General features: G+C 38.9%; 2 protein-coding genes across 6 annotated transcripts in view; one reads left to right on the forward strand and one right to left on the reverse strand.

Annotated features, from left to right (window-relative positions):
- Nucleotides 1-9223, reverse strand: part of POLK (DNA polymerase kappa) — a 67078-nt gene extending 57855 nt beyond the window's left edge. For 2 of the 3 annotated variants that reach the window (XM_045197915.3, XM_024563584.4), the window contains exon 1: nt 8978-9223. The gene's annotated coding sequence lies outside the window, so the exon portion shown is untranslated. The remainder of the gene's footprint in view (nt 1-8977) is intronic. The other variant, XM_045197914.3, reaches the window with a different exon arrangement.
- CERT1 (ceramide transporter 1) overlaps nt 9062-12661 on the forward strand; it is a 97668-nt gene continuing 94068 nt past the window's right edge. Inside the window, exons 1-2 of one of the 3 annotated variants that reach the window (XM_024563583.4) lie at nt 9062-9144; nt 9390-9783. In XM_024563583.4, the coding sequence (XP_024419351.1) occupies nt 9062-9144; nt 9390-9783 (477 nt within the window). Of the gene's footprint in view, nt 9145-9244; nt 9784-12661 lie in introns of those variants that run through there. The other 2 variants (XM_045197918.2, XM_024563581.4) reach the window with 2 other exon arrangements.

Genomic DNA, 12661 nt, shown 5'->3' on the forward strand with positions numbered 1-12661 from the left:
TTATGTTATTGTTCTTAATCTCTTACTGTGGCTAATTTATAAATTAAACTTTATCATAGGTATGTATGTATAGAAAACACATAGTATATAAAAGGTGCAGTACTCCCTTTGATTTCAGGCATCTGCTGGGGGTCTTAGAACTCATCCCCCACAGATAAAGGGGGACTGTGTATTAGCATATGCAGGAAGGAGAGAGAAATTTTGGCTGTGGGGATCATTCACATGTAAAGAATGAACATAGAAGGGGGAGGGGAAGAAAAAAGAATGCACATAAATTGGTCAGATTAATTACAAAGTTGCTTTTATTGAACTAGATTTTTATGATCACAGCTTTTGGTATTTTACTCAGAAACTGAAAAAGTTTGTTCTACTATTTAAAAACTTGATAGATCCTTTAAAGTTCCTTCATTGACTTCTACACTTCGGTTTCTTACACTGGATATAAATACATGTTAAGATCTAAGTCTACCTGAAAAGCATTAATTTGGAAGATCCTGATACTGCCAGATGTTGATTACAGGCTGGAAAAATACAATCATTTTTTCTGTACCAACACAGAAGATTAGGAGAGCAATCCGCTCGGTATTCCTACATTCATTTTACACACATTTGTATACCACTTTTGTGAATATACTTGCAAAGATGTATTACAATAATGCTGTATAATGTCATAAAAGGTGAATATATGCAACTTTCTTGCAGCTTCTTATATTTCTGAACCTAGCATTTACAACATCAGAAATGAACATAGATGCATTCATATAAATGCATATAAATGAATATTGATACACTTATGCAAATATCATTTTAGCAATGCATATAATATCACAATTGGGATAGACATAGTAATAAAAAAAGAAACCAGTTACACAAATAATGCCATTTATTAAGTTAGCATATATTAAATACACATCCAAAATTATGTGGTTATTAAGGATGAAAGCAGTTAGGATGGTTGCTCACTCTGAACTCATTGTGAATCACCATAATGACAGAAATGACATGATTCTTTAATAGGCCTGGCAGAAACATTGGGAGAGACTAATATGATCAATTAGTAGTCAAAACAGAAAAAAAAGTGCATTCAAAGGGACAAGCAGCACAGGCTAAACTGAAAAAGGTAGAGAGACTTGCAGAGGAGCATACAAATCTTTTAAATTTCTGAACTTTATTTAGGGGACATGTTGATAATCAACACATAGTAACAAATCGGGAAAGGGGTCTATAGGAGCTACTGTAAAGGACACATGGACAAAATCAAGGGGGAGGGTAGAGCTGGGGAGGGAGGTGGGACTGGCTGGGGTGGAGGGATGGGGAGAAAATGCAGACAATTGTAACTGAATAAAAATAAATTAATTAATTTAAAAAAAGAAAAAGAGGAATCTATTAATTTATAATATTTTTAAGGTGACAAGACTCATTAACTAGTTTACATGATAACTTGGTAGAAAGGAATAAGCAAATAAGGAAAATCCTTTTTCTTTAAAATTCCAAATAGTGCCCTGGCCAGATAGCTCAGTTGGCTAGACCATCATCCTGATATGCTATGGTTGCAGGTTCGATCCCTGGGCACATACAATACAAAAATCAACCTTTCCTCTCTCTCTGAAATCAATCAATAAAAATATAAATAGATAAAATCAATATAAATAAATAAATAAATAAAATCCAAATAGCCATTATTTTAACTAAAAAGACCTGGGGCAAGTGGCCTATGGATACCCAGTAAAAGTAGAATTAGATAACGGGGTTAGAGAACAGGATTTATTACTGTCAGGTAGTAGGAGCAAAGGTTACCCTTTTACTGCTTTACTTCCCTCAACTTAGAAAACTCTAGTTCGGTTATCCTAGTTAGATGTGTACCTTTCTTACCTTGTTTTCTACTATAATCTCCTTGAAGGCAGTACCCCCAAAACACCCCCTTTTAATAACCTTTTACTATCTTAAATTCACCCACCGTAGTCAGCATAATATTTTGCATACTGAATGCTTAATGAATTAAATTATTAACTGAAAGATAAAGTATAATGCATTAATTAGTTATACTGAATGCCTTCTATGTACTGAGCACTATTCTAAGGACTAAGGATAGAAAAAAATTATGAAAAAAATGGAAGAAAAAATAAAAAATTGTTGTCTCCATGGAACTCACATTATAGTGGAAGAAAATGATATATGCAGTCTAATACACCCATTTAAACATTTATCACACACTGTTATGGGCTATTCCCTGTGTGTTGGTTGACAATGGGATTTTCATATATGTTAAATGTTTTTTTTCCCCTAAGAATGCCCCCTCCCCTCCCCCGATGTTAGAAACAGACTATGAAATTATATACACTAGATATGTTATTTCCAGTTGGCCTCCCACTCCCAAAAAACCACAGAAGGGGTGGCTTTATGTTCCACACTTTGGGGAAAAGCTGATTAAAGCATTGACTGGCCAGCTACCTGTTTCTTTTAAGAATCTGAGCTAAGTCCGTGAAAGACAAATACCATATGATCTCACTTATATGTGGACCTTAATGAACAAAATAAACTTAACAAACAAAATAGAAACAGATGCATAGATACATGGAACAGACTGACAGATGTCAGAGGGAAGGGTGGTACTGGATGAAAGGTGAAGGGATTAGCCAAAGAACATATATGTATGACCCACTGACACGGACAACAGTGTGGGGATTGCCTGAGGGACGGGGGAGCTGGAGGGAGGTGGGCAAAGGGGGGAAAATTGGAGACAACTGTAATAGCGTAAACAATAAAATACAATTTAAAAAAAGAATCTGAGCTAGAAGACACAGAGATGGTCCTAAAACTGAGAGGTACTTAAGCCAAGTTTGGATGACATGCAAGATGACAGTTGAAAGAGACAGAGAAACAGAGACTGAGAACACAAGATCATAGAGATACCACCACAGCTGAGAGATGGACAGGCAAGCACCAAGTCCTCATTTTCCATGTCTTCAGTACGTAAGAGGCCTAGCTGAGGACTCAGCGATCTCAACAATTTCCCTTATTTCAGCTACCCTGAATTTATTTCTTGGCCCCAGTCAAAAAAGCCTTGATAAGACAAATGTAAAGTATCCCACTATTCAACCAAAATCAAATGTTCACTATTCCCAGTGTGGGTTCATTCTAAAACTATAAACTCCTATCACAATCTCCTTTCAATAGCTGACTCAGAGGGCATCCTACCACCATCATTTGTCTTCACTGGGGGAGGGAGAACTCAGACACACTATACTGGGGAGTGTAAACTAGCAACCTTGTTGGAGAACAATTTGATAGGACCACACTGTAAAATGTACATATTCTCTACTTCAGCAGTCCACTATTAGCAATTTACTCCCCCCAAAAGAGCTAGACAAGTGTACAAGAATTGAACTGGTGTTCTGTATATTTTTGTAATAGCAAAACATAAAAAATTTTTATTGCACTTCAGTGACGAGATTCTATGCAGTCATTAAAAAGATGGCCATGAAATACACATTCACAATATACTGTTAAATTTAAAATGCAATTTATACAATGGTATACATAGTCTCTCTCCACATATATATGTTTATATTTTGAAAATCATAAATAGTGATCTCAGGGAAAAACATGAGGAAACACACTTAGAAAAGCAAGTACCATATTTCATTGCTTTAGGGACACACATTTTTTTTTTCACATTTTAACATCTGCAAAACTGGGCTGCTTCACATTATCCTTGTCAGTATGGGAATAGTTGTGACATAACTGTCATTACCTATGAACCAAAATGTGAAGAATAAGCGTCAACTTGGGGAAAAACCTGATGACAAGGATAGGGCATTTTAAAGAAATGTTGCAATCATCAGTTCTCTTGATTGTGAAGAGGAAAATATATGGAAAAGAAGGGACATTAACAACTCGAAATTGAAAATTAATTTAGAAGACTGTGAATGTGGAGAGATTAACTAATTCTTAACTAATTTACAACAGTCATAATTACCTTTTCTTCTATCACAAGTAATACATATACACATGCACACACATACACCTATATAGTTTTTTCTTCACACAGATCAGTATAAAAAAGAATATTCAAATGGTCCATAATTTCACCATCCAGATAATTATTCAAGACATTAATAAAGGGCAACAAAACATCAGCTGTATCAGTCACATGCTCATTTGTCCTCTAGTGTTTTAGACTGTTGCTCTTCATAGATTACCACCTCTGTGACATAGATTAACATTTCTAAGTGTGCAAAATCAAGTTTCTTAGGTAAATCCCCAGTTTTTAGCTGGTTATATTTGTTTGAAAAAGCAGTATAAAGAACAATTAAATTCCAGGGTTAGCGAAACAGGACAATGCAACTCAAAGTGCATCTTTGACATAACAAATACTGTGGGCATATAGAACCTATAAGCTCTGTTATGAACTGAATTGTGTTCCCCCACAATTCACATTTGAAGCCCCAACTCCCAATGTGACTGTATTTGGAGATAGGCCCTATAAAGAGTTAATTAAGGTTAAGTGAATTTGTAAGGGTGGGGCCCTCACCAACAGGGCTGTTGTTCTTAGAAGAGGAGGAAGAAAGACCAGAGCCACCCAGCCTGTGGTATTTGGTATGGCAGCATGAGCTGACTAATAAAGGGTCTTTATAGCATTACCTTTAAAAAGTAGTATTTTCTATTTCAACTTGGGACATCCTCTCTTGCTATAGTTCTAGCATCAAGAATATTCCCCTTCATTCCTCTACCTGCTAATCAGTAAAATTGCAAACACCCTTCATTCCAACACCTCTGGTTGGTTTTCTTTTGTTTTGTTTGGCTTCTGCATCTTGGCAGTGGGAGTGGAGGGCCAGGATGAAGGCTTTGGAGCTGCTGTTTAGTGGAGATAAAAGCTGAGAGAACGAGGAGATGTGGGAGACAGGACTCCAGTGGGATGGGAAGGAACACTAATAGGATATTTGGGCTCAAACTGCAACTATGCTCTTTACTAGCTGTATGACCTTCGGAAAGTTATTTAACTTCTCTGTGGATGAGTTTCTTCATGTAAAATATCAGGAATGGAAATAATAAATTCTACATTGGGGATAAATAAAACAGCATAAATTGATGATGTTCAACATTAGCTGAATTAAGAGCATAGTTGCTCCGATATACTTATCTACAGTATATATTGTTTATTTACATGATTTTTCCTTTTACAGAGGTATTCTGGAGCAAAGAAAATAGTTAATCTTTGAAGTTATACAGATCTGCATTCAAATCCTAATTCTGCCAGTAAGAAGCTATATGACACTAGGTTAGCTTCAGTTTCATTATCCTTAAAATGAGGCCAACAATATTCACCTTATACGTAAGAAATAAGTCAGATTCGGTGTATAAAGTGCCTAGCCAAAGATAAGAATACTGTAAAGATGCTATTTGCTTCACAAATTAAGTGCTTTCTCAATCCAATTCCCAACTGAATTTCTCATGCAATTTGACAGGCTGTTCTAAAATTCATCTAGAAGAGAAGATACACAAAAATATCCAAATGCAAAAAAACATTGGGAGAATTTTGGAGATATATAGATAGATAGATATGTATAGATATGTATAGATATATATAGATATATAGATATATAGATATACAGATATATGAAGTAAATAAATCAGTATGATACTAACAAAAGTACAAACAGATCAGTGAAAAAGAATGAAGTCCAGCTCAGCAATTCTACTTCTTGATATTTATCAGAAGCCCAAAATACCAATGTCTTTGAAAAGACATATGCACCATATGTTAATTGCAGCATTATTTATGATAGCCAAGATACAGAAGCAACTTAAGTGTCCATCAATAGATGAATGGATAAAGTGGTACATATACACAATGGAATATTACTCAGCCACATAAAGAATGAAATCATGCTATCTGCAACATGGATGGACCTAGAAGATATTATGGTAAGTGGAATAAGTCAGACAAAGACAGAAAAATACCAAATGATTTAACTTATATGTGTAATCTAAAAAAAAAAAACCAAAAACAAAATAAATGAACAGATAAAACAGCAACAAACTCAAAGATACAGAGAACATTTTGATGGCTGCCAGATGGGAGGGAGTTGCTAGAAGGGGTGGGTGAAAAGGGGGAAGGAATTAAGAAGTACAAACTGGTAGTTACAAAACAATCATGGGAATGTAACATATAGCACAGGGAATATAGTCAATAGCATTGTAAAAACTACATATGGTGTCAGATGGGTACTAGCTTTATCAGGGTGATCACTTCATAAGTTACATAAATATCAATTCACTAGGTTGTGCATCTGACACTAATATAATATTGTTTGTCAACTGTAATTAAAAAATAAAAAATTATTAAAAAAAGAATAGAGTCCCCAAACAGACACATATATACAAATATATATAGATTTTACATATCACATAGATATAAGGATAAGAATAGACTATTCAATAAAGTGTTGGGCCAAGTGGCTGTCCTTAAAATACAAATTCCTACCTCACTCCATATACAAAAATAAATCCCAGGTGGATTCAAGTTTAAAAATTTAAAAAAAATTACCAAGAGAAATATTTTTAAGAAAGTTGGGGAAGGCTCTAAATAGGAGAGACAACTCAGAAGCTGTCACTCACACCGTAGAATAAAGAGAAAGGACATATTTTTTATTATTGTATTGCACTCCCATCAACCGAAATGAAATAAATCCCAACCTCTAACGTAGTATTCTATTCTAATCAGTATACAAGAATCCTTCTTAAATTAAAGAACAATTTAAATAGCCTGAAGATTGTGGCAAATATCTTTTCCGAAAGAAATTTCTTGACACCAATCGAGGCTGGCAGTGAGAGTCAGGAGTGCAATCTCAAAATGCAGCCCTCAGACACCTGGTTTAAAAAAAAAGCTGTGGGACATTTACACAATGGAATACTCCTTGACTCTAAAAAAGAAGGAAATGTTACCCTTTGCAACAGCATGGATGGACCTTGAAAACCTTATGCTAAGTGAAATGAGCCAGTCAGAGAAGGACAAATACCGTATGATTTCGCTCAGATGGGAATCTAATGAACAAAATGAACTAACAAGGAAAATGGGGGCAGACTCATAGATGGAGAGCACGCTGACAGCCGTGTGTGTCAGGGGGTGGGGGGATGGAGGGACTTACCAAAAAAAGACAAGAAAGGAGAAAAAACGCCTGGACATGGACAATAGTGTGGTGATTGGGGAGGAGGTGGAGGAAGGTAAAGGGAGGATAAGTGGTGTTGGATGTGGACTTGGCTGGGAGTGATAAACACACAGTACAGTGACAGAGGATGTAGTGTAGAATTGTGCACCTGAAACCTGTAGAATTTTGTTAACCAGTGTCACCCCAACAAATTCAATAAAAAGGAAAAAAGGAAATTTTTCTCATATTAATACTAAATGAAATGAAACAATTGAAACAATTTTTTGTTAAGTGGGCACCTTAGTACCAGCACAACTTAGAAATGCATAAAATAAAACACAAAGTTTGATTTAAAGATATACTACGCTCCCATGATTCTAAATTGCACTATGAAGTAAATTTCTCAATCATTCCACAATCATTTGCTTAAGACTAATGACATTTTAAAACCCAAGCTTAAAAAAAATCAGAAATAGAAAGTCTAAATGTATTATGTAATTGGAAGGCAAAGCAAAACTTGATTGCTACAACATTCAATATTCTAAAGGTGTAATTTAGTAATTTAATAAAGAAGAAAAATGTGCTAAATGTTTTTTTTTCTCTTTTGAATGACAACTTTGGAATTATGTTTTAATTATCACGTTGACAAAGTAGCTTCAAAAGCTTTATCTCAAGATTTTATCCATCTGAATGGCTTTCATTGATCACTTGATTACAATGAAAAGCAATGTGCAACTTCTTTACAACAGATTCAGCATCTTTGTCAGTCTTGGGAATGGAAGATAGGTACTTGTCTGAGACACTTCCCATCATTCCATTCTTGCCTTAAGATTCCAGTTAAGTTGGTCTCTATCGCTATCATTGCTATTTTGGGCTGCAGTGTCTTTTCCACCAAACTCAAAATTTCACTCCTATACTACTAGTAAACTGGTATTTTCTCTATGGTTTAATAATGAATTTTATTGTTGGCAATTATTAAGAAATTGACAAAATTGTAAAAACAGCAAAGGAGAGGAAAGACCTGAAACTACAAAGTTCAAGATCTCATAATTATTGTCCTTATAATGAATGCAAAAAAGACTACATAAGAGCTGCTAGATTTTCTATTGCTTTTGCCACTAATTCAATTCTAGTCTTAAAAAAAAGTTAGCCTCCTATTCCCTAACCCATTAGTGTTCAACGTCTATTGCTCTTTGGTCATTCTTAGCGAACCAAGTTTCTATTCCAACCTTTTTTATCTTTCAGAGAGCGATAGTAGGTCGGTAGAGATGTTTAACCTGAGTCTCAGGAAGACACTCATTCACAGCTAAAAGGAAACAACAGGCTATCACCTTACTTTGAAAGTTCTTCAGGCATAATTTATTCCTTGGCACCTTCATAATTACTTTCCGCAAAACTAGAAATCTAACCATGTGAAGTGTTTGCTCTGGTGAAAAGGAACTGAAAATTTCTCCTTCAAAAGCGGGACGTCAAGTGTAAAGTCTAATTTCTAAAGAGCGAGACGAAAGACCACCAAAATTTGCAGAGGTAGTTTGGGGGAACCCCTTGTCCCTAATAAGGTCTCAAACCGCCGGCCCTGGGTTGAGGCGGAAGGGTCCAGTACACTCCATCGCCAGCCCAGGCTGGCGGCAAAACGCTCCCGGGCTTTCGGGAAGCCAGGCCCGGCATCCTCAGCGGAGAGCTAGCTCACGTCCGGCCCCGCAAGCCCGGCGGGTTCGTCATAAACACGCTGGGCTGAAAGAGAAGCGCAGCGACGGGACCCACTCACGCAACTGTCGAATGAAGCCCACCCATCGCTTGATCGTCCCCTAGACAACGAGACTTACCGGGACTAAACTCACCAGCCGACTCAGAATTGCGACTACAACTCCCAGGAGACAACGCGGCTGACAGAGCTGGTCCCTCCCAGAATGCAGTACAGCCGCGTCCCCATCCCTTCTCCTTTCTCCGCTCCTCCTACTTCTCTATCCGGCGTCACCCGGGAGGGCCGGAGGTAGGGTGCGGGAGGGACCCCAAGCCTTTGGCGTGCTGCGTCAGACGTTGGGAGGGGACGGGGCGGAGAACCGGGGGAGAATGGGAGGACGAAGAGGAGGGAAGAGGGGAGGGAAGGGTAAATAGTGGGCCAGGCAGGAAGATGGCGGCGGGAACAGAGGTGTGAGTGGTCCCGGGTCTCTGCAGCTGATTTGTCTCTTCTCTTCTTCCTCCCCTTTTTCTTCTCCTTTTGAGATTGGCATCGAGGGAGCTGAGTTCGGGTGGCGGCGCCTGTCGCAGCGCAGGGGTCACGGCGACGGCGGCGGCTGACGGCTGGAAGGGCAGGCTTCCTTCGCCGCTCGTCCTCCTTCCACTGTCCGCTCGGTGTCAGGCGCGGCGGCGGCGGCGCGTGGGGCGGACTTCGTCCCATCTCCAACAGCCCCCGGCACCGGAGCGGGCACTCTTCCCTTCGCCATCCCCCGACATTTCACCCCGGGGACTGGGCGCCTCCTCCGGCGCAGCTCAAGGCGCGGGGGTCGGTCTCCTGCGCGTCTGTCGCGCCTCCATGTCGGATAACCAGAGCTGGAACTCCTCGGGCTCGGAGGAGGATCCGGAGACGGAGTCCGGGCCGCCTGTGGAGCGCTGCGGGGTCCTCAGCAAGGTGAGCAACCCGCGGGGCCAAGGGCCTCTTGCCCAGACTCACCTGCCGCGAGGCGAGCTACTGAGGGCATGGGGTGGGGCTGGGCGGGAGGTACCGTCTGTCCTGGGGCGGAGGCTGCAGAATGTGCCGGGGTGCAGGGCAGAGTTCTGCCGTTCGAGTGCCCGGGCCGGGGGTGGAGTGGGGAAAGAGAAAGGGACTGTCCTCCTTGTCTGCCCTGGTTGTCGGCAGTGGCCTGCCGCCGAGGACCGGGGGAAACCTGTCCCAACCCCGGATCCAGTTAGGGAGCGGGATGCGCACCATGACCTGGGACTCGGGGCGGCAGCTCTCCTGGGTACAGGAATCGGGGTTGAGCCACGGCAGTGTCCGTACAACTGGGTATGGGAGCATGTAAATCGGACCTCAAATGTGGTTAGTCCGGAGAAGCCCAGCAGAGTAGGGTTGGGGGGTTCTGGGAATGCAGCTGTTTAGACAGAAGCCGTCGCAGCTACGCTTGGTGCTAAAATCTGGGGTGGGAAACTATGCCAGGTTAGATGTAGGGAGAGATCTCATTGAGGAGGACTTTACTTTTTCCCTCACCTTTTACTCCTAATCGGAAAAGAGCTATTGAATCGCCACGTAGTAGGTATAAAAACTTATTCATAGTAACTTGAAACATGTTGGAATGGAGACTGACCTTTAGTCCAGGAAGGAGAGCATTATTTAATAAAATATTCTTGCAGTCATACTACCTTTCCTGTATCTTTTAAAACTTTTTTTTCAAAATTTTAGCAAAGCAGTTAGTTCATTTGTACGACTCTAAGGCTAATTAGTTACAATCGATGAGTCTCTTTTTAAGAAGGTGGGTGATCTTTTAATAGTACATGGGGGGTGTTTTTTGTTTATTTTTTCTTAAAGTTGTGTCAGGATCCACTTTGTGCTTTGTTGTTGTTGTTTTTTACTTCTCCATGCCTGTTAAAGTTTTAGAAATGGCTGGAGCTAGCAGTTAACCTGGAGAAGAGGGAGCTGGGGCGAGTCTCTCAACAAGCTGGTCATAAGATACTAGGTCATGTGCAGCTATTAAGAAATCACCCTGCTTCCAGTATATACTTTGGCTAAGCATTTGGACATCTTTTGGAATTGTTTCATATTAGGTGTTTATAATGTATTTAGAAGGCTGGTGAGAAAGGGCCTAAGGCATTAGTGTGTCACAACTAAGGCTTACAAGTGTTAACTCATTTGCATAGCAGAAAAATTACGGTGTGTGTTGATACTGTGATCATTACTGGAATTTCACTGAAAGGTTTTCAGTAAAGAAGCTCTCTAGGGTTTCTCTAGATTAAATGTCTCTTGTAATTTAGGAATCTGTATGGAATTCATGGTGTAATAGGTATATATTTTCAGACGGATTATTATGAAGTGGGTTTTTTGCTTGTGGGTGATTCTGGTAGTTTCATTGCTCTTCTCATTAGATGATAAGCAGGCTTTCAAATTAATATTGTGGTGATGTTAAGTATTTGACAAAACAAGCCATACTTTTAACCTATTCATCATGATTGGAGGGTGGGGTGGAGTGACTTATGGAATTATACAAGTTCTCTGAGTATTTACCTTATGCATAGCAGTGTAGTAGGTATACTGTAGGAAATAATAGAAAAATGGAAGACTGTCTCTTTGATACTTAAATGTGGGGAGATAGAGTATTTGACCACTTCTATGGTAGATAAATAACTTCAGTGTTTCTGTATACTTAGATCAACAGAAATATAGGTGTTATTCTTGTTAACAGCTATGAAGGTAATTTTCCTGAAATTCAACAATTTATAATTATATATAATGTTTCTTGGAAGCTTATTAATGAAGACTTTTATATTGAATACGTGTTTTAAAATTTGAAGTACATGCCAGTATATATTTTGAGTCCCTTGCATTCACTTGGTGATTAAAATATGAGTTAGGGCTCAGCATCTCTTCTTTCCCTTTTATTGATTAATGTAGATATGTCCTAATACTAATTTGATTAGTTTCTTAAACCAGTCCAAAGTTTTTTTCTATTTGGTAATCTAAAATTCCTGGAAATACCTGTGAAGCTTATTTTCTATAGCATTTATAATTAAGTATGTGGATTTCAGAAATACTGGATAGACAGTAATTCTAGGTAGCTCTAAGAAGTATCAGGATGAATTATGGTTGGGAAAAGCTTCCTGCTTTGGTAGGACTTGAGAGCAATTAAACCTGGATAAAATAAATCGCATCCAGCTTCTGAATTTTCATCCTTTGAGGTTTAATTTATCTCCTCTTTCTCCACACATCTGTTGTTTAAAATTCTATCCTTTTTCAGAGTCCACCTCAAATACTATTCTTTCCATGAAGCTTTTATTTCACCAACTATTCCAGATCTCCTTTCCTTGGATTCCCATAGCATTTTATTTGTAACTTATTTCCTATTCTCATTTTAAATGTAGAGGGTTTTTTTTTCCTTTTGAAACTATAGCTTGGGAACAGAAATCTTTGATTCCTTTGTGGTGTGGAGCACATTGCCTTGTCTCTATTTGATAAATGGGGAAGAGTAAAGGTACTTTATGAGGGTAGAGAAAGGCAAAAATCTGCCTTCTGGGCATAATAATAGTTTAACGTTATTGAGTAAGGGGTCCTGAGGCTTATGTAATTTATTGAATACTCTGTAAGGAAATAATATAAAATTGTGGACACAAAGTTGCTGGGGCACCTTCTGTCACTTTGGAAGGGGTCTGTTCTAGTGAGCTGCGCGGATGGTTAAGCTTCATTAGCTATGTGTAACTGCCTCCAACTCAGAAAGTACTATGTGCTTGGCAGTGTTCTAAGTCTATTCTTATTTTATCTTAACGATTATAAGGTAGAGTTTAACAGAGAAACAGAGAGA

The sequence above is a fragment of the Desmodus rotundus genome, chromosome 1 (genome assembly GCF_022682495.2).
Source record: "Desmodus rotundus isolate HL8 chromosome 1, HLdesRot8A.1, whole genome shotgun sequence".
NCBI lineage: Eukaryota > Metazoa > Chordata > Mammalia > Chiroptera > Phyllostomidae > Desmodus > Desmodus rotundus.